Source organism: Pteropus vampyrus, unplaced genomic scaffold, assembly GCF_000151845.1.
Source record: "Pteropus vampyrus isolate Shadow unplaced genomic scaffold, Pvam_2.0 Scaffold509, whole genome shotgun sequence".
In the NCBI taxonomy this organism is placed as follows: Eukaryota; Metazoa; Chordata; class Mammalia; order Chiroptera; family Pteropodidae; genus Pteropus; species Pteropus vampyrus.
In genome coordinates this window covers 538582-561824 of record NW_011889290.1, presented here as the reverse complement: position 1 = coordinate 561824, position 23243 = coordinate 538582, and the positions used below count along the sequence as shown (strand labels likewise).

At 38.4% G+C, this 23243-nt stretch overlaps 2 protein-coding genes across 4 annotated transcripts in view; both read left to right on the top strand.

Moving 5' to 3' along the window:
• Window positions 1–4230: 4230 nt before the first annotated feature.
• HUS1B (HUS1 checkpoint clamp component B) lies at window positions 4231–20954 on the top strand. The gene is given in 6 exon segments (XM_023524911.1): window positions 4231–4468; window positions 19319–19428; window positions 19430–19607; window positions 19610–19831; window positions 19834–20022; window positions 20878–20954. Coding segments are annotated over 6 exon segments (1014 nt in total).
• The window catches only part of EXOC2 (exocyst complex component 2), a 210204-nt gene continuing 191293 nt past the window's right edge, over window positions 4333–23243 (top strand). For all 3 annotated transcript variants that reach the window (XM_011383239.2, XM_023524910.1, XM_011383240.2), the window contains exon 1: window positions 4333–4468. The gene's annotated coding sequence lies outside the window, so the exon portion shown is untranslated. The remainder of the gene's footprint in view (window positions 4469–23243) is intronic.

The following is a 23243-nucleotide window of genomic DNA, read 5'->3' as shown; positions in this document are numbered from 1 at the left end:
AACTAGAAACAGGTATCTCCCCCAACTCTGCCATTATCCTAATGTATTGCTATTATTTTTAGTTTTGTATTCGACATTTATTTATTGAGCATCTACTACGTGTGAGACATGGGTGAACAAATAGAAAGTCCTAAAGGAACTTATATCTTAGTGGGAGGAGATAAAAAAAAAGTAAACAAATGATGTACTTATATGTTGTGGTTAGTACTATTACTGGGTGGCTGGTGTACTGAATACCTGCTATATAAGGCTATGCTGTTTCTACAATGATGAATAAGACAGGAATCTACCAGCAAGGGGCTTATAATCTGAGTTAACAGAAGACTAAATAATTATCAGTCTTTGGTAAAAAGGATTGCTAAAATGGCAAATTATAGTCCTTTTGAAGATTAGATTCTATACTAATTATGGTCCATTACGAACTGATATACCATGCAATATGAAACACTTTATATATTTAATGTAAAAAAAATCTAAACAACAGGAAGCTGTGCCTGTCACAATGTTTCCTGACTAAAACCAAAGGAATTTTACACTCCAAAGTTATTTTTTCTGGGTCAAACTAAATCTGATGCTGTATTGAAAACACAAAGCTATAATGATATTTATTGCTTCAACAGCTACTACTGCAATTTTATGTTTATTTTATTTGCTGCCAGCTTCTGCATATACTGTACCAACACTTGTTAACTGGTTTTAGAATACACATCATAAGTTTAAGAAAAGAAAGAAAACACTGAAACACCATAAAATAATTTTTATATTAGCGAAAGATACTCTTTCCTCTTTCAAGTGTTTTTCTTTCAGAAATACAGCGTTGTCCTTTTTTTTTTTTTTTTTTGATTCAAGAAAGATCTGTGAGTCCTCAAGAGCCATTCAAACCAGCTTAATGCCAGGATCACCTAACTTAAGAAATGACCTGTCGCTGAGACCCAAAGAGGAGACAAGAAAAGGGTTTAGTTTCACCGTGAAGCAGGGATACAGAAAACTTAATTTTCTTTCAACCTCTGCTGCCGGGCCTGACTCATGTTTCCTGTGTCTTTTAAAATGGATGATCCTGAGACAGTTGAGTTTTTACTGGAGCAACACTTTGACATGTCTTCCAAAGTAAAAGAGAGAAAAATAAAGTTATGCTAAGTCTCAGGACTCAAATTATCTGTACAAAATAGCACCTTTTCCCCCACCTTGGGAGGTATTTCTCTTATAGGTGTGTAGGTTCACATAAAGATATTTGAGTCATATTAAATATAGATGGTTTTTGGTCTATGATAATGACTATTTTGGCTAGATTCTCCCAGAGGCCATCCCCGAGATACAGTTTCAAGGGCTAGTATTTAACTTGGGAGGTGACTAGGGATCACCAGGAGGTGATCACCAGGAGGGGAGTAGGGAAGCTAGGTGGGGAAAGGGAAGAAAGCCAGTTAAAGGTGTGCTGTGAAGGCATTCCCAAGGATGCCTGAGCTCAGTCTCCAGGGAACTCTGGAATACCTTGTATAACATGCCTTCAAGCTACCCCAGGAGGGAGGCAGCCTGTCTGGCTGAAGACTGCTTTTGGTCTAATGAACTCTCCAGTGCTTCCAGCATGCCCTGGATCCAAGAAGAAAGCCCTGAGACACAAACAAGCAGGCTTTCCCATAAAGTAGACTTCAGAGAGCACAGGGGACATCAGAGAAATATGGGTTGGCTCTGATGGCCTCTGCTACTATCTATCCCTTGCATGCTGTGTTGTGTTGTCTGTCCTGTCACTGATTCCTCATGCTGATGTCCAGTCATACCCACAACAGGAGTATTGATAAATTGAGTTATGGGCTCTTGCTATAGTTTGTCCTGCGGCTATGGTGATTTCCCCCTTATCACCCATTCTAGAGTCCCCTCATCTTCAATTAACACTTTTGCTGGTCTGGGCTGCTTGACGAAGTGGCCCAGACCATTGTCCCTGTGTCCCTTTGTCCTAGACCAGAGTTTAATCCCTGATTGCCATGCTCTTGTCAGGCCAGGGTTGCTGTGTTTCATCACCAGGCATGAAAAAGACGTCCAGTGAGAGTTCTGAGTTCCAGAAATAATCTTCTCTGCCCCATTTCTTCTTGATCATGGGGGTCAATTTTTTGTTACCTGTATGAAGAGAACAAATGAAGAGAAGCCTTTAGATTTAGTGGAACTTTGTGTCCACTGGCAGAGCATCCTCCCCTGCTAGAGGAGCCAGGACTCTATCAGGGATGAAGCATCATACACTGATATTAGGTTCAAAATATAATTGCATCCCAGGCACAGCATCCCAATACTGCACTATGTTATCCCCAAGCTTCAGGCTTAGCTGCACCTTTAGAAGCTATTCTAATGGTCTATTAGGGTGGCATCTTCTGAGTGTGTGATATATGGTACAACCAGTGGATCTGGTGATATTGGCCCCTCTGTCATATTTTTTTCACTCTCAAGAGAGTCCTTGTTTTAGGTGATATGGGAAATCCCACAATGATAAATCAGACACTATGTAAGCAATTTGATAGAGATGCTTGCCAGGGTACTGCAGGCAGGGAAGACAAATGTGTATCTGGGTCTGAGGAAATCAACTTGCTACCAAATGGCTGCCTGGTCTACTTGAGAGAAGTACAATACCACTAGCTGTATATTGGCCACTGGAGCTTAAAGGGGGTGGTTGCACTGTTTAAATCTGCCTTGTTGAGAGGGGTATGTGCAGCTCCATCCCTGCCACCATGGCTATTCAATTCATAGGACCATTGTACAAACACTAAGGTGACCCAGGACAGAGGCTGGTCAAATCATCCCTCTGCTGTGGATGCTTGCTGGTGGGTATTCATGTGACACAAACAGATTGGCCAAAGTCTGTGTGAGGTGCACGTTTAGCTCTTAGGGCTAACAGGTGGCAAGAACCCTCATCATAGTTGTGCCTCTGCTTCATGGTTATGCTTCTTTCCATTCAGCTATAACCAGTAGCTGAACTCCAGCTATAACTCCAACAGATCTCCTTCCTTTGAGAATTTCTAGACTGTAAGCAGGAGGCATAATCTTGATCACATGTAGTTCCAATGGCAGGCTACTTCACCCAAGAACTTCACCCCAGAACTTCACTCCATGCTCAGTTCCACCCGTGATGGCAGCAAGCACAGGCTCCAGTGTTCCTCAGGTCAGCAAGTACTAACCCCGCTCAGAGCCAGTTGGGTGTATTCCTTCTAAGCCTCGAAGAAATGTCTGACTCCAATTGTTTGGGGCTCTCTTTATAATGTGGAGTGACTGTAGGGTCATCAAATATTGTCCAAACAGGGACACTTTTGACAGTAAGAGGCACTCTTATTAAGCCAGGATAGCAGGCAAGCACCACCTATGTCGCAGAGTAGGATTAATTAAACCTATTAGTCTGCTACCTTTTCCAATCTGAGTGGCCAACTGCAGCACAATCAGAAAAACCTCTCTAAAAACCCTATCACAAAGCTTAAACTCCATCACCCTTGATCATGTCATTTCTTTGCATAAAGTCTCAAATCCTTTGCTCTCTGCTCCTTCTGCCTTATAAAACTCCAACATTGGTTATACTAATTTTCTACTAACTCTCTACCTATACAAGAGCAGCCAAGGCATGCCGGCATGATGATTGGTTCTCACTTTAAACTTGTCTAATAATTGTCGCAATATCCAGGACAAAGATTTCACATTCTCATTTCTCCTCAAATCTCCCTTGCCCTTCATCCTCCATTTTTCACGGATGATCTTGCTGCTTCTTTTGCTAATAAAATAGAGGCAACCAGTTATGTCCTCATTTCCTTGTCACCACCTTCCCCTATTCCCATTGTCTCCTCAGTGCAGACCACCATCATTTCTTGCCTAGACTGCAGCAGTCTCTCATTTAGTGACATTTCTTTTCTTCTTGCCATACCACGGTTTACCGTCAGCCCAGCGAGATCCTGAAAGGAAGTGACTGCTTGTTATTCACCTTTTATATCTAGCGCTCCTACACAGCACCTAGGCCATGGAGGCGTTCACTAATTTTGATGATTTTAAACAGTCAACATTCAGGGTTTCCAGGCTGTAGACTGGCATTCTTCTCCGCAATTTCCATGGTCCTGTGGCTTTTGTGTGTCACCCGGCCTCCCGGAGCCTCGGGTGGAGCCACAGCGTCCTGACCCAGTGCAGAGCCCACCACAAACGGCCCAAGGGTCATCTTCCGCCTCCTTGAAGGTGTCCGAGGGCACTGCCAGGAACTGCGCACACCGCATGCCCCGCGGGGGCGCACTCTCCTCGTCTACCTCCCCGACTCTCAGCTTTCCCCCCTTCGCACGGTTCGGCTCGTCGACAACTCGGCGCTCGACTACCCGGCGGATCGACGCCGTCGGCGCTCCGGGCGGGCGGAAGTTGAGGGCCGGCGATTGGTGGGGCTGCGGCCCGAGTGCTCTTCTCGAGAGCGGCCCAGACCCTGTCCGAGCGGGCCGAAGCGGCGGCAGGCAGGCCAGAGGTACGTGTCACAGCCCTGAGGCCAGCCGGGGGAAGCACGGACAGGTAGAGCGGCGGGGCTCGCTCCTGGAGAGACGGGTAGGAGTGGCGGCCCGCCAGCACCAGTGGTCAGCCTCCTGCCCGGCTCTCCAGTCCGTACCCGTGAGGGGGTGGGGGTAGGGGGAGCCGCGCGGTCGCGTCCCGAGCCCCGCGCCAGAAGCGGGGCGCGGGCCTTCGGAATACTGACCCTACAGAGATGGTTGTAGTTGGCTTCACCTGCTTCCTTGCGCCTCTGCGTCGTTGTCACTGAGTTAATTTTGAGAATTTATTCGTGCAGAGCGAATATGAGGCACGTTTTGTTTAGATTTGCGTCAGTTTAGACCTATACTGACCACTTCCTGGGTGTCTGTCACTTCTAAGCATTTACTTCTACTGACTGATTTAATTCCACTAGAGGTAGATGTTGTTACAGTATATCTATTTTACATATGGGGAAACAGAAGCTCAGAGTGGTTAGGTAACTAGCCTGATGTATAGTTAGTTATTCGGTGTTTTAGCTGCCCTTGAGACCATGTAGTGAGGCTCTAGATCCTGAACACGCAAGCACTGTTCTCTCTCCTTTAAGCCTACTTAATTTGGTATCCCAAGATTTAGAAAATAGACACTTTCTTAATAACAATAGAGTTTTTGAAAGAGCTTGTCTTCAAATGGAAATTATTTTTAATTGCTAAAAATTAATCAGACTAATATGAGAAAATTTGCTTCATCGTTTTTTATGAATCTGAATAATCCTACAAGAAAAAAATTTAAAAAAAATTAAAATTAGCCACACTTTAAGTCATTTGGGTGCATTATATTGGAAAGCTAGGTGTAACTGAGCTTACCGTAGAACCATCTTCTTATGAGTAATAATATTTTGTTTATGTTAATGTATTCTGGCCATGCTCTGTGTAACTGACTCTAATAACAAAGGAACTGAACTCCAGAAGCTTCCTCAAGATTATCTGTGTGTTAAAAGTTGTTGACTCAAAGGGTGGTACTAGAAAGAGGATGATATGTGCTTAGTACTTAAATGTTCTCTTCTGTTAAATAGAAACTCAATTTTAAGCAGAGAAGCAGAAGATCCCCCAGTGTGACTTGGAACTACTATTGGAAGTTTCAGAAAATATTGTTTTCTTTGTCAAGCATTTAATTTCCTGTACTGAATATCACTTTGATATTACCTTTCTAAAAGATGATTGTTAACCTGCTAAATTAAATTTTCATGTCACAAATATTTGAGAGCCTGTTATACATGAATCTTATGGGAAATAAAATTAGTATTCAAAAATTTTTGCGAAGACGGTATTCTAATAAAGGACTTTGGACAATTACTGGTGTCAGTCGGTGGCAGGATTAGGCCATATGGGAAATGCTGGTTATACAGTTAGTCTCTTAATTGCTTTTTCACCCATTCTCCAGTTTACTTATCTTCATCTAGCCAACATTCCTAATATAGTACCTACTATATGCTAGGAGCTTAAATGTTTGTTGAATGGATGAGTTTTAGGCTAATGTTGAGAAGAGATAATTTTGAAATTGATTGGAATGGGAAATAACATTGGTCACTCAGCTAAACAGTATGCTAGAATGTTGATTGTTTTTGGACCCTGGGCAATGTGTTCATGGATCCCTTGGAGTACCTGGTGAAATCTAATGGTAGTAGAGTTCAGTTATAATCACATGATTCAGTGTTTGTTTATGTTTTTTAAAATAATTATTATTGATACAAACACAACCTTAAAGTGATTGTAGAGAAATTATGAATCTTCAAGCTGTGGACACAATTATAGTCACTCTTGGACCTTAGTTTGAAAATTAGAGTCAAAAGGTATTTTGGCTTAATAGTCAAAGCAGCCATTTACTGGTCCATGTACTACCAACCCCTGCTTTGTAGCCTGGGCTGAGTTACTTATCCTCTTTGGTCTTCAATTTCCTTTTTCCTATAGTCAGAAATAAATAAAACTCAGTGAATCTTGTAATCACTTAGCACTTGTCTTATCCCTGTGTTGTCTTAGGGGCTATAGCTATTACTGGTATTTACCTATCTGTCAAAAGACTAAGCTCTTGCTCGACAGGGATTAATCTCTGTCATTTTCGTGTCTCCCACTTTTAGCATATACCTGACACACACACATTAGAAATAAAATAACGTAGCCTGGATTCAAGGGGGCTTTTTTGTCCTCTCAAAGAATGGCTAAGAACTAAACTGTAGTATTGAGTGTAAGTACAGCAGGAATTCAGAGAAGGGAAGGATCTGTTGGGGTAGAGTAATTGGGAAGGCTTGATTGAGGTCAGACCTTAATGGGAAGGTCATGGCCCTTCGGAGGGAAGGCAAGTGAACATCTGGGCAGCACACCAGGAACAAAGGCCCACTGGCTGGTAAGTGAGTACATTTTGGATTATGGGGTGCCTTGAAGGTCAAGCACAGGAATTTGAAACTGATTTATTAGGCCTTTTTTTCCCCCCTGGAAAATTGTTTTAGGTTTGCTCAAAAACTTCATGAACATTCTTTAATTTAATACTGGGGCAGACCATATTGTTTGCTTTATTTATGATTTTGGTGTTAGTAATTCCTTCACCTTATTATTTCCCACTTAGAATAACACTTGGTGCCAGTAATGGGAAGAATAGTGGACAGTAGGAATTGGGAAACCTGGATTTTATGATGTAAACTGTACAAGGTGCATCCAACCAGGCACCTAGAATGTCACCTGGCACAAAGTTAGCATTAGTAATCATTGTGCAACACTGAATGAGTTCTGCTTTTGCTACTTGCTGGCTGTGCTGCTTTTGGCAAGTTGGGCCCTTAGTTTCATCTGTAAGCTTTGATGAATTTTTTAAGGCCCTTTCCACTTATAAAATTCTGTGATTTAGGAGGGCATATGATTTTAACTTTTATTATATTATAATTTTGCTGAAAGACAAAACAAGTCTAAAAGCCAGGAATATTTGGTTTTAGTTTAATTTTAATGAAAGCCCCATGTGCTTGACATGATTGTGTGTCATGGTCTCAGCAGGAATCAGAATTCATACCAGATGGTTCAAATAAGGAGATTTTAATAAAGGGACTACTTGCAGCGGTGTGGGCAGCATGAGGGAACAAAGGATAGTGAGGCCCAAAGAGAAACTAACAACCCGAAGGGGCAAAAGCAGAAAATAGAGTCTGCCACCTACTTCAGAACTAATAGAAGTATCAGAGAAGAATCCCATGCTTGTTTTCCAAAAGCCTTTCCTCTCTCCCCAGTTACACGGAAAGAGATTGTATTGCATTTATACTAAGACAGATCCCTGTACCTGGTCTCTTTATCTCATCCACTCTTGCCTTTGGGAACACTTAACTCAGTTGTTCATCTCTTGCCAATAGCACCTTCCTGTCAGCCTTTAGACATGCTTAGAGACAGACAATAAAGCAAAACAAAGACAACAATGAAAAAGTAACATCCTCCTTTGATTTCACATTCCTCTGTTAAAAGACCTCTCTCTTCTTCCCTTATCAGCCAGATTTCTTAAATAGTTGTTTATACTCAACTTTTCCTCATCTTAGTACTGTTTTGTTTTAGTACCCATCACACTACCAGAATCCAAGGTCCTCAGGTCCTCTTTTGTCACAAAACTTGTTCCTATCATTTCCCCATCGTAGTGCCTGGGACATTGCAAATAATAAATATTTGTTTTGACTGAACAATCTGAGGGTACATTCTTGTTTCAAGCCCTAGTTTATCTGTATCTGTCTGTTTTTCTGACGGATAGGAATCCAACACTCATCTTTTGAGGTCCTGGTGACCAATCTCTATACAGTCCAAGTCTTCTCGATGGACTAAACAAATATAGAAATCAATTTTATTTAATAATGACTTCTTCAGTATTGTCCAGCTGATCTGTCTTTCGGGATGGGCGGAGGGAATACCTGGACTTTTTTTTTTCCTGAAAAATTAATTTTCCAGAAATAATATTTTGTCCACCCAATGTAGATTTAATAAAGAGGGAGTGATAGGGACATTGGTACAATAGGCAATAGATTGATGAGTAAATAATGTTATGCTTTTACATGAAACTATGCTTCCTTCCTCCTTCCATTAAGTAATATATCTTCTTTGAGATTTTTGTTTTCAGTTTTAGGGGGTTGTAGTAGAGGGGGAATGGATTTACACTGGCCTGTTTCATTTTTGATATGTCATCAATACCCAGTGGAATGAGTTAGAACAGCAGTCTCTAACCTTTTTGGCACCAGGGACTGGTGCTTCTATGATAATCTAGTGCCTAATGATCTGAGGTGGAGCTGAGGTGGTGATGCTATCTAGCACTGGAGAGCAGCTGCAAATGCAGAAGAAGCTTCAGGTTACCTCGCCACTCACCTCCTGCTGTGCGGCCAGGTTCCTAACAGGTCACTTACCTGTACCTGGGGGTTAGGGACCCCTGAGGTAGAGGACCAGGCATCTTTAGATCTATAGCTTTCGGCTGTGAATGTGTTGATTTCACAAAATAATTGCCCTCTGGGAAGAGACTTAGCCTGCTAAGGCAGAAGATTTCATGGTTCCTGGGAAATAAAGGAGACTTTTAATGAACATTTCTGATTAACATGGAATCTGATGTTTGTCTTAAGAGACTAGCTGTGTAATCACGTATTTATGTAGCAGATCAGTTATGTGGGAGCTCAGGAGAGCCAAATTTTCAGGCTTTTCCTCTATGTAGTATCTTCTTTCAGTATTCTTTCCTAGTTACCTCATGTACATTCTCTTTTCTTTAATCCCCTACCTCCAAACATTGTAGTGGGAGTGAGGGTTCTCCCCAATCCAAAAGAAAAAAGTACCGTTTATCAATTATATTTTTAAATCATCAGATTGTTTTCAAATGAATTAAAAAATAAATACACTTTTATTTAAAAACAGTATGCTTTCAGTTATATTTTGTTTGTAGGAGTAGTGAAGGAAAGAGGTCTAAAGAGAAAGCCAGAAAAGCAGGGATGCTTTATCTCTTATCTGTTCAGTGCTTCGTTTCTGCAGATGTCCCTTCTGAGATCCAATGAGCCTTCTTGGTATAGATTTATACCCCATGGATTCTTTCAGATTGGTTCATCATTATATATTTTTCAACCATGTTTTGAGATGAAACAGAGCGAGATGGTTAATTTAAAAAACTGGACTGAAGAGTTCATGACCCTGTCCCTAAGACTTGACCCACCCAGTGCTGTTAGATGGTTAAATGTGTGTCGGACCAGATATAACTTTACCTTGGCCCTGCTCAGGAATAGTAGAGCCTAAGTTTACAGAAAACTGAATGAAGTGAATTACCATTCTCTAAGACCCTTTTCCCAATATCTGTGGGAGATCCCTCTGGGGCCAGCCCAGCCCAGCCCCAAGAGGCATGTCTATCCTAGGATAGGTTGAACATTATTCGAGATATGATGAATTCTGTAGTTTGGTTGTGTTGCTGGGTGGCCTCAACTATACTCTAGTTGAGTATAATTTTTTTGTTGAAACTCACTAGGCAGCTCCACAATCAGATTTTTCTGGGTTTTTTTGGATCCAAGATGGTTCTGGACTAGATAAGTCTACTTAGCGCTTTTCAAAGATTAATGTGCACACAAATGGCTAAAATGTAGATGCTCACTTAGTGGAATCAGGCTAGGGTGTTGAGATTCTTCCTTTCTGATTTGCTCCTTGGTGATGCAAGTTTGAATAGCATGAGAGGGGTGGGGTTTGAGAGGTTTATTTGAGGACAAACTTCTACTTTTCAATGGCCTGATCTAAGAAAATAGTTCTTTAACATAAGGAGGCTTTCCTTGGCCTATTTCGTGAATGTTCTCCAAGTCTTCAGTGAATCAGAACTTCTATATTTCCAACTCCTGGCCTTATCCCCTTAGCTGAGCTGGGCATCTGAGGACCTGACAGGGTAAGAAACCTGCTCACTTGTTTTGTTCAGATTTCTTGTCTGCTATTTACATCAGCAAAATTCTTCTTTACTGAACAGTAAAATAATTTGGGTTAATCATTCTAAAGCTACTTTTATGGCTACATTTTCTGTTTTTTTTTTTTTTAATATTACTGCTAGTAGTTATTTTTTATATACTTAGTCTGAAGTTATGTAAAAAATAATTTACTGCCTTTTTTTCTGCCAATAAATATTTTGGAAAATTAAAGACTTTGCCACAATGAAATATGGGAAAATTATAAAATTAAAATTTTCTGACATCTTTTGAAAAAACACTTTAAATTCATCCTTTGTGCTTAGAGGAAAAAAGGCAGATGGGTTAAAACCAATATAATAAAAATCTAAAAGAAAATGCATTTATTTAAGTATATATTATAATTTATAAGAAAATGTGGCCTTTCATCTTTATTTTAACGAAATGCTTTTATAAAGGTAATTTTTTTTTTTGACCTATGATAGGGGGTTCATTGATGCTAAATGGATACTTTGTTAATTCTTCATCAACTGCTGCATTGGTATGGGGAAGGTACAGGTCAAGGCTATGCAAGACCACTGACCAGCTTGTTTTCTCAGGGAGATTTTTCCCTTTCTCCAAACCACACATCGTTCTATCCAGCTGTAAGTAGAGACTTTCTCCCCTCCCCCTCTTTCCCTCTCCTTTTCTCTCTCTTCAAGCCCCCTCTCCTCCAGCCCTCCCTCCTCCTTCTCTCCTCTCACTGTGCTGCCGAGTGACAGCTTGTAGATGTTGCGTGCGAGGAGTTCAGCTGGCGCTGTGTGGTCTGAGTGTGTGGTCTCCACTCAGCCCAAAGGCTGCTAACAGGGTGGATGAGAGAAAGCAAGACTGTTTAATTTATTTCGGATGCCGGAATTGTGCCCGGAGTTTCTCCTAAGCTTGATTCTATAGCTAGCAACTTCAATCCCTCACAGCTGTGGTACAGTCTCAACTCTCCACTGAGTCTCTCCCAACAGGCGCTTTATACAGCATCTGCCTGTTTAAATTCCCCTTGACTCAGAAATGTTAATGACACTGCTGAGTGCTGTGATTATTTTGCTTTCACTATGTCAGGATATATGGCCTTGAAGAAGTTTCTTTTGAGGTAGAGCTAGAGAAGTAAAACAGAAATTTTAAGATAAGTGACAAAGTTTATATATTTTTAGAAATTGAGAATGCTATTGTACAAAATTTGGGTCGAATTAATCCACCTCTGCTCATGTGAAAGAAACTGGGAGTTACGTGACATACTGTCATGTTAAACAGTTTTAATAAAATTAACCAGTTTAAGCTGACAGTTGATTCCTGGACCTTTTTTGAGAATCTACATTGATTTTGGTATGCCTATTGACTGTAGTTATTATATTTGTTAGCAGTGATAATTGGCTAATTTCATCATAAAAATTTGACAAGTTGAGATAGATGAAACTTTGTTTTTGTGTAATACATTTTTAGAACAATATATTTTTACTAATTATTTTATTATAAATGGCTTAGCAATAGTTTGTTGATTTTGTGCATCTCACATTCCTGAACATTCGTGTTGAAATGCTCAAATATTTGTTATTTAAGTGAACATGTAGAGACTCAATATCATTTGGGATTTTGCATTGTTTAACATCTTCATTTGCCTCCCTGCAGTTTTACTGGAATGGTGTTGCTGTTATTGATGCATTGTCTGGACTAGAAAGTCTAGGGCACTGACATTTTCCAGGGGTGTTAATATACGTAGCTTATTGTTGTTCCACTGCTTTTCCTGCTACTTTTAACCCTGAGTTTCAGTGCAGTCATATGTGCTTAATGATGGTAATATGTTCTAAAAAATGCATTGTTAGGCAATTTTGTTATTGTGAGAACATCATAGAATGCACTTACATAAAACTAGATGTTACAGCCTACTAGACATGTAGTAGGCTCTATGGCATAGCCTGTCGCTTTTAGGCTAAACACCTATACAGCATTTTACCATACTGAATAGTGTAGGCAATTGTTAACACAATGGAAAGTATTTTTGTATTTAAACATATCTAAACATAAAAAAGGTACAGTAAAAATATAGTATAAAAGATAAATAATGGTACAGCGGTATAGGGCACTTACTATGGATGGAGCTTGCAGGACTGGAAGTTGCTCTCAGTGAGTCAGTGAGTGAGTGGTGAGTGAATGTTAAGGCCCAGGACATTATTGTACACTGCTGTAGACTTTATAAACACTGTACACTTAGGCTACAGTAAGTTTATAAAACAACATGAGATTAAATCAAGCAGAAGAGAAACAATGCAGTCAAGAGATGCAGTTAAACAGATGTATGAAACTGCTGTAGGTATAACAAGATACACTGTTTTTCAGCAAACTTTTTTTATAAGTAGAGCATATTCTAAAATAACCGTACATAGTAAATACGTAAACCAGTGACATAGCCATTTATTATCATTATCAAGTATTATGACATGACATACTTATGTCATGGCATGACATAATTGTATGTGCTGTATTTTTATATAACTGGCAGTGCAGTAGGTTTGTTCATACCAGCATCACCACAAACAGATGAGTAATGCATTGCTCCATGATGTTATGACAGCCAAGACATCAGTAAATGATAGGAAATTTTTAGCTCCATTATAATCTTTTGGTACCACCGTCATATATGGGGTCCACTGTTGAAATGTCATTCTGCCTCACAAGACTATAAGTGGAAGTCAGTTCATATCACTGAGTGTGAACCTTCCTTCACACTCTCACCTTTTCAGTCCTGGCCATGGTTTTCTTTAGTCTCATTTGATCTTGAATCAGAAGACTAGAAATTTAGTAGTGTCAAATGCTTTCTTAAAAATTGCTATCGTCCTGTATTTCCTCTTGTGTGGTTGTTTTTTTATTTTTTTGGTTCTGTGTTTGTGGTGATACTGATAATCTAATGCTCCCGAAAATTCTGAAGCAAAATTAGTATATTCGCAAAGTTGCGCAACTATCACTGCTAATGCTGGAACATTTTCATTATTCCAGTAGGAAACTCTGAACCCACTATGAATCCTTTCCAATTCCCCCTCCTCTAGCCACCAGTAATCTACTCTCTGTCTCTATGGGTTTACCTATTTTGAACTTTCATATAAATGGAATCATACAATATGTAATCTTTTGTGTCAGTTATGGCAAAATACGTGCATAATAGTAGTCATTACCCATATTTTTTAAATTACCTTATGTCTTTTACCTAGTAAATGAAATTTTCATATATATGTAAATATATAAATATAAATACATATATGACTGATAAATTATGGTTACAGTCAAGTAATCACTATAAATATTATTGAACTTATATTTTGGAGGCTTAGAAATGTTTAACAGGAGCTGTGAAATGCTCTAGGCTTATATTTGATAGAAAGGCCATGTGTATTATATTGTCTCTTAGTCACCCAGCTCTTTGTTGCAGTGATCAACAATCAGTCATGCAGGAACCTATACTCAACTGTCTTGAGTTTCACCAGTCTTTGCTAACCTATTTGAAATTTGATCTACAACTCTAAAGGGATAAATCCAGATTGAGCTAGATCCCTCCATTTCTACTTCCTTTTTATTGGGCTCAATCCTCAAGGAGTGAACAGTGAACAGGAAACAGAGCAGTTATTAGGTAACTAAAGTGAGAATTGTTCTCAAGAGCAGTTCATTCTCTTGCAAAAGTTTCGAAAAGCCACAATACTTTGGCAGCTTTTTTAAAGATACCATTTCCAAATGCATCTCTGTTGAACGTAAGTTCATCTTTAAGAAAAAATTACTGTCTTTGGACATTTCATATTTTAGAACTGAAAACTTGGAATCTTTTTATATATTCTCTGTGTGTGTGTGTTTTAAAAATGAAAAATCAAACTTCACTTAGTTTTGGTTTGGTTTTTTATAGAAATAAAGGGTGGCTGAAAAATAAGTGCAAGGATTTATAAGAGGGTAAAACTCATTTCGGTTTAAACATTTAAAATAGTTTTTCTTTTTTTTTAGTAAAAATATTAAAGAGCTGATTCTACACATTAGAATTTCTGATTTTCAGGTAATTCGTTATGGAAGTACTAATAGAATATTAAACTTTTCACTTCTTGGACCTTACAGTTAGAGGCCACATTTGAATTTGACCTGCTGTTGCCCGTAGGGGACCCATGGAAGGGGTGTTGTTCTCCTCAGGTCTTTGTGGTTTCATCTCTAATTTTGCTTCATCTCTAATTCTTTTCTGTGCGTTAACAAATAACCTTTGTTGTTAGCACATATATGTATTGAGTGTTAAGAGGTGCTGTCAGGTTGATTAAACTTTTAGGATGTTGTTATAGTACTCCCAGCTTCTGTACTATTTTTTGGCAATTTCTATTGTGGCACAGATTTATTGGTTTAAAAAATAGTGCTTGGGACACAGTACAGAGTTAAGGAACGGTGTCTGTTCTGCAGTAGGACAAATGAAGCCCACATTCTTATCAAAGGCCATGTCTCAATGGTTTCTCATAGCTGGAATTCCACATGACCTGAGGTTTATTGCTGTCACTGAAGAGCCAAAAGAAGAAAGTTGTTAACGAGTCCATATGTTCCCAGATGTGTTCAGCCCAGCTACTATTTTACCAAGTATCTGGTTTGTTCTGGCACTGGGTTAGGTGCTAGGAGTAAGTAAAAGAATATGATACAGTCCTAGGCAAGACCATTGAGGACAATCCTTTATCAAGAACTTTAGTATAATAATATTTTTTTTGTTTTTAGTTTTTATAAATATAGGGGATATTATTTATTATAATTGTTTTCCTGAGATAATCGATTTGCAGGAGAAATGATGAGGCCTTTCCGAGAGGAAATATTATGTGATCAGTGTTACTAAGGAAGCTGTGTCCTACCTTGGATCCTCATTTATAAGGGCTGCTCCATACTGTGCTCCAGAATTGGCCTTTTTGTACAGTCTAAGGCCTGACTGTATCTCTAAGAAATTATGTACATGCTCACAGGGAAAACAATATAAAAATGTATTTAAAAACTTGATTTTCCTGACCCCTCTACCCTCTCCACTCATTCTCTCAGTAATGTTGACGTCTAGTGTCTATCCTTCTCACCCCTTCTCCATATTTACTAAAGCATATATATTTGTACAGAGGTAACGTTTGTCCTCCCTCTCTCCCTCTTCCCTCACTTTATCCATTCATCCTCCCTTCCTTCCTCCCTCCCTTCCTTCCTTCTTGCCTGCCTACCTGCCTTTCCGCCTAACTTCCTGCCATCCAGCCATCTAACCATCCATAGGAGCATTGGTTGGATCCCTATTTTAATACATCAGCTTTAACAAATGGTATTTGAGACAATATAGGAAAATTGAACTTGAGCTGGGTTCAAAGTCCATTGCAGAGATACAAACTAAAATAATTATGGATAAAATTATGTGTCTGAGGTTTGCTTTAAAGTACTTCCTCAAAAACAACATAAAAGTGTGTTGAGGAGGATAGCTAGTTGAAACAAAAGACAAAATGTTGAGGCCAGTTAATGGGAACATGGAAGTTTATTATACTAGTCTCTTTTCTTTTATGCATATTTAAAATTTCTATAATAAAAAGTAAAAAAAAAAAAAATCACACGGAGAATCAGAATAGCATAGAGCGAAAGCCTGGTTTTGAATCTCAACTCTTCCACTTACTAGCCGTGACTTTGTATAAGCTGTGTTTAATCTCTGATAATCTTACTGCTATTAATAGCATATAGCATTTTAGAATACTTCCAGGTATGTTTTCTATACATTTTAAAGTTATAAAGTTACATAAAATATGTATTTGTAAATATATAAATATAGCAATTATATTATCTCTATTACTTTTTAAAAAATATGTATTTTTTATTTGCAAAAGCTAAAAATGCCCATATAAATTACTAGTCTAGAGTTTGGATTTCCCCTGGATCCACCACGTGAAACAAGAGTCTGTCACTGATTCTTGCCAGGTTTGGGGGTCTTTTCTAGGCCTTGGATGTGTTTTCGAGGAAGCTGATACTTTTTGAGCAGCAGCCAGCAGAGATGGTACACCTGGTTTTCCTGCATCTGGACCTCCAGGCTGTCCTTGGCCCTCTGGGGCAGGAGTGATGATGGTGCTAGGCAGGCATTGCTGCTGGAGGATGGCATTCACCAAGGGCACATCCAAACCTATAGGCCTCCAAGTTCTGGACCATGGTCACCTTTTTGTTAGAAGCTCTTTGTGCTTGGGTGATGTCAGTTGGGCAAACTTTCCCTTTCTTCACAATAGGCTTTTGTCTGGGAAAGTTCACTTGATAGGCAGGCTGTAGTTTTTCTAAATGTCTGATCAGTTTATCCCATGGAAACTTCATATTCTATATATTTTAAAGTTTTAAATGGTTAGTTAAATGTATATATATTTTATAGACATACCTTGGAGATATTGCAAGGTTCAGTTCTAGACCACCATAAAGAAGCAAGCCGTGGGAAATTTTGGTTTACCAGTGCTTGTAAAAGTTAAATTTACACTATGCTGTAGTTTCTTAAGTGTGCAATTGTGTTTAAAAACATATCTCAATTACAAAATATTGCTAAAATAAGGTAACCAGCATCTGAGCCTTCAGCAGGTTGTAATCTTTTTGCTGGTGGAGGGTCTTTTTTTAAAAAAAAATTTGTTTTCCAATAACAGTTGACATATAATATTATATATTAGTTTCAAGTGGCAAACATAGTAATTACACATTTATATACATTATGAATCGATCATCCTGATAAGTTTAGTGCCTATCTGGAACCATACATACTTATTACAGTATTATTGATTATATTCCTTATGTTGCACTTGATATCCCCATGACTATTTATATACCTGGCAATTTGTACTTCTTAATCCTTTTCACCTTTTTCACCCATCCCCCCAACTGCCCTCCCATCTGGTGACCATCAGTTTGTAGTCTATCAGTGAGTTTGTTTTGTCTGACTTATTTCACTTAGCATAATACCCTCCATATTGTCACAAATGGCAAGATTCCATTCTTTTTTTATGACTGAGTAATAGTCCATTATATATACATACAACAACTTCTTTATTCATTCATCTATCAGTGGACATCTGTGTTGCTTCCACATCTTGGCTGTTGTAAAGAATACTGAAATGAATATTGGGGTGTATATATCTTTTTGCATGAGTGTTTTGGATTTCTTCAGATAAATACCCAGAGTGGAATTGCTGGGTCATATGGTAGTTTTATTTTTAATTTTTTTGGGAACATCCATATGGTTTTCCATAATGACTGCACCAATTTATAATCCCACCAGCACTGTACAAGGGTTCCCTTTTTGCCATATTTAGGGCTGCTTATCGAGAGTTGCAGGTCATGGTGAGGTTAGCTGCTGCTTGTTTGAGGTCTGTGGACCTTTGCGAAATTTTAGTAAATTTTGCAGCATGAGCCAAGACAGGCTGCTTGTGTGGAAAAGCCGCTGGAAAAGGTTTGGGCTGGTCATGAGGGTTGGGTGGAGCAGTGTCTGGTAATTACTAGGGCAAGGTAAATGGTGTTAGCCAGGTTATTGATGAGCTCAGATTTGGTGCCCTGCTGCACCAGCCTAGCTGTGTGGAAGGAGATCTCAACAAAGGAACAGTGGTGCCTTCTAGCACTTCTGTCCACAGATAGAGCCGTTCTGATCCTGTCCCTTTTGCCCTTGCCCTAAAACTACTCAATTTAGTTCCTCCCTACACATCCTTGGTGCTTTCTGAGCTGCTTCCCCTGTGCTTGAGCCCAGAGTGAGTGAGTTTGTGAGCAAGCAAGTCTGTGTGCAGGCCTCTCAAGAATAGCGTCTGGTCTTCAGCAGCCCTTCTCACTTGCTGTTTTTCACAGCCAGATGTTATGGGGATTCCTCTTCCCAGCACTGATGCTCCAGGTTGGGGAACCTGGTGTGGGGATGGGGCCCCTTACTCCTCAGGGGGAACCTCTGCAGCGGAGATATCCCTCATGATTCTTAATCACCACACTGTGGGTGTGGGACCTACCCTGTTTCGTATCTTCTGTCTTCGCCCCTCCTACCAGTTCTCTAGATGGCTTCTTTATATCCTTAGTTGTAGAACTTCTGTTTAGCTAGTCTTCAGGTGGTTCTCAATAATGATTGTTTTATTATTTATTTGTAATTAGTTTATTATTTCATTGCTGTGGTTGTGGGAGGAGGCAAGCAGAGCAGTTTCCTGCTGTACCATCCTGACCAAAGTCTCCCACTGTAGATATTTTAAATGTCCTTAAATTATATATAAATTCAATGTTATTGATACATTTGTTCATTTAACAAATATGTGTTAAACATCATTTATATGCCAGATAGTGTTCTAAGTGTTAGATGTATAGCAGTGTTTGGAACAGAAAAAAAAAAAAAAAAACTTCTTTCCTGGAACTTACATTCTAATCTGTAGAGATAGACAAGTAGTTATCTGAGTGATGATTTTATTTTTCTTCATACAGTTTAGAATATTTAGAAGTTTCTCTGATGGAATGCCTATCCTTTTTATAATCAGGGTGGAAGCAGTGAAACTCTTTTTAAGGGAGGAGGTGGAGGCAAGTCGAGAATGGGAATGGAGGCTGTGTTTTAGGGGCCCCAGGTCTGGCATCCCCTGCTGCCTTTGTCAGGGGGTCTGGTCTATAGGCGGGTAGAACCCAAGTATTATCTCCTGGGTGGGATGTTGAGGTGTAATACCACAGGACCATAAGGGCCCGGGGCTGATGGGATCCCTGCTCTGCACTCTGGCTGTCACCCTTGTGGCATCATGAAGTTTTATGCCAATATCTCCTGCAAGGATATTGAGAATAGAGAGCTCTTTTTCCATGTCAGGAGCACCACATCCAGGTTGGTAAAAGTCTGTGTGCTTTGTGTGTGCCAAGACAAGCTATGCTTTTGGACTCCTGACTCCAGGGTCATCTAAGAGGCCAGGGTGTGGTGCAAGGTACGATGGGGAGACTTCTTCCACTGGTTTCTCATGCAAGGTGTTTCAGAAAAGTTCAACAAGATTTACCTAGAGCTAGAATCTGAGCATTTTTTTCAGAGCAGTGAGAAGCACAGAGAATACTTCCACCCTGAAGCTCCAGCTGACCAACAAGCATTGTCCCTGCCTCAGGGTGGCTGTGGAGCTGCTGTTGCCCACAGGTGAGACTTGTGTGGTGGTACACTGTCTGCCTGTGAGGATGCTTCCCTGAAGGGTAAGGGAAGATTTTTTCAGAGCCTAGTGATCAAACCTGTGATGTTAGTGTGCCCGCCACTTTGAAGACTGAAGAGCATTGTAGAAAGAATGGCAAATGTGGGCAATCAAGTGCTAGTTGAAGCATATATAAATGGCAAAATGAACTTGAGTACAGAAACCAATGTCATTTCTATTAAAAGTTATTTTAACAATCTTGGAAATCCTCCAGTGCCTGCTCAGGATATTCCTCAAGACAGAAACCCGAGAGCATGGTGCAAGGGCTGGTAGAGGATAGGAAGCTTCTGCAATTTTTCCAGGGACAGCAAATAAATCCTGCAACGGCTTTATGTAATATTTTGAGCAATACTCTTCATCTTGTTTTGGCTCATGAAAATGTCACTCTTCAGTATTTCATTCCTGCTCATAAAAGTTCTGCCAGCCTGTGTGTGTGTGTGTGTGTGTGTGTGTGTGTGTGTGTGTGTGTGTGTGTGTATTTTAACTTACGTTTCTGTTCAAAACTGAAACAGATCCTGAGTTAATTGGATTAAAAGTCTGCACCTTCACTGGCTTATATAGGGTGTACATTCTATTGAGCCCTCCTTCCTTTGTAAAGCTTTCATTCCAAAATCATTGCTGAAATAGTTGGATAGGTCATTTTTATGTTTATTGGCTTTGCCATTTTTTTCATACTTGTTAAGATGCCAACAAGAAAAAAGATTTTCTACCTCAACTCTATTTTTGGGGGGGGAAAGAGGATTGTAACAAAGTAAATAAAAATAACTTTGGACACTGAAACAACTGGATCAGTATTTTGTTATAAAATGCTATCATGTAAAATGGGAACTTCATTAAGTATAAACATTTTTTGAGGGATTTTTCTTAATTTAGGGAGCTCAATATGATATCTGAAAGCTATAAGGTATTTAGCATTTATGTATTTTACATAGTCTTTCTAAGCTGTATGTGTTTTGTCAGAGTATATATTAGTGTATATTTGTGGTTTTAAATGTATCATCTACAGAGTTTGAATTGGTTATTTATTAGGTTCACTAATAATGCATCTTATTCACACAAGAATTCAAGGAATTGGTCAAGTTTATGTGGAACAGGATGTTTCTTATGTGAACTTTTATATAAACCAAGATTCTATTTCTTCCCCATAGTATTCTGTTATTCTATTTAGACAATAATTCTTAATGCTTTATTATTTTGAGAAGAAGAAGGTTTTAAAGGACTGTGATTAATAATCTCATGGAGGGGGCAGTTCATATTAAATTTTAGTTTTTTAATGGTTTATGCAATAAGACAAGCTGTTAACCTTGCGACCTGTATTTTTGCACTCGGTAAATTCCAATGACTACATTTCTATCAGTGATGAGTAATTGCCTATTAGATTTGGTTATTAAATACTTAAATTTGTTATTATTACTATTGTTATTATTTGCTGATTTCTAAATTTTATTCATGGTGCTGCAGAAAGAACATAGAAACATGAGACCTTGGCAAGTAACTTGAACTCTTGGCTGCTTAAGATCTCTTTCAGTTTGAATAGGTTCCGATTCCATATTCTGAGGGTTATAATATAGGATGATTAAAGAGTTTTCAAAAGTATCTTAAAATTATTAATGAGTAACTATTTCAGAGTGATAGTTTAAGCATTGTGAAGCTGTTTACTGTCTAACTTCTGAGTTATACACAAATGCTCGATGAATATTTACAAAGCTATTTTTAACGTTTTTAAAATCCCCTACACTCATCAGCATTTTCGTAGACTTTTAATGCAAGATGAAAATGCAAAACAAATGCTTTAACAGTGAGGAAATTATAAGTTCTGCAGATTTCTTTTTCCTATGCCATAACACAGAAATAACTTATCATGCCTGTTTCTAGTATCTCTTCAAAATTTTCTTTGGTTTCTTAATTAAATGAGAACTTTCAAGTTATAGTACAAGTCTATCTTTTTACCTGTTTCATCCCTTCTCTCCTTCCTTCAGAGAATGTCTGTCTCTCTCCCTCTCCCTCCTCCCTCTGCCCCCAAATGGAAAAAACCTATAGGTTATTTCAGAAAATAAATAATTGCATTTTAATCTATGGTGAATTATTTATAGTAGTTTACTTTTAATAATTCGTTAAAAGTAACTTTTGAAAATGAGAAGGATAATTTGCAGTGTAACTTTTGAAAATGAGAAGGATAATTTATTCCTCTCTACTTAACCGTCAGTGATATGTCGCTGTTAAAGAAAAATAAGCCATCTAAAACTCTAACATCTAAATATAAGGTCTTAAAAATTCATATTTTTCTGATTTAGTCAAATTGTTTTATAATAAATACAAAGATTTTAAAATGAATAATAACATTCTCATTATAGTTTAGTTTAAATGTGAAAAGCTAGGAAGTGCTAGTTTTGACAGTCTTACATTAGTAATCGAATTTAAAAGCTTGGTCCTATAAATAAGATTCTCAGAATAAAGAATTAAAAAAGGCCTTAAAAATTATCTCATCCAGGAACCTTAGTTATAGATAAGAAAAGTTCCAGAGAGCATAAAAGTAGCCAAGGGTTTTTAATTGTTAATACCAGCATCCAGTTTAGAAGCCAGGTCTCCAAACTATTCATAGATATTAAGTATTTGAGCTTGTTCTGTCAAGACTTAATTCATAGACTTACAGCTTGGATGTAGTTCTATTTATAGAAATAAATCAAGATTACCATGTGAATCTATTACTTATTTAAAAAGATAAAATTTAAATTAAGAATAGTCCAAAATCTTTTTGAAGGGCATTGCCATATTGTCTTTGTGTGAAGATACTCTTTGTTTTTGCAGGTAGGATGGAATTTATTTCTCATGAAATGGTAATTTTATGGGAAACTGTGACCTCTCATTTAAAAAAATCAAGGTATAAAGTTTAGAAATTATTTCAGCTTCTTTCATTTCTTTTAGAGAAATGCTACTGAGAAGAAAACACATGCCTTTCTGTTCACTGTACCTACAGAAATAAATCATAGGTGAAATGTATTAAAGTGCTTCTTTATATCTGGAAATGTGTGTTTCATTGTAGTTCTTATTGTTCCCCTAGATATCATTTGCTAAAAGCTACTAAAAAGATTTCTCATAAGTATACGTTTATTTATAAGTATATGAATCATTCAGTGAATAGATGTATCAATACCATTCCAATATGAATACCAAAAGAAATCAGACAAATGTCTATTGGCTGGTTAATTCCTATACAGTCCTCTTAGTTCTGTTTATCCCTATTCAGGTCTAGGTAGTTGGAAAAATGCTTAGTAAGTTAACATGAGTCTGGAGGCACATCAGTATTATGATTCCTTTTATAGCAAACCTGTAACCTTGTTTGGTAATTGATGGGATATAAGTATGTAGTATGGTTCTTAAGGTAAGAGCCAGTATGTAATAATTTGAAGCTCATCTGCATATACCTGTGTATGTATGTGAAATTCCCAGTAGGTACCCCAATACTGTCAACTCTTATCATTTGTCCATTTGTATCATTTAATTCTTTGTTTATTATTAGTTTATTTGTGCAAGGATATTGCCTAATAAAAGTGGTTATTCTGTATATGTAATAATTTTCCTTACATAATTGATAAGAGCTACTTTACCTCATGTCTCTATCATTCTGCTTTCAAAAGATGAAATTGGCTTGTGGT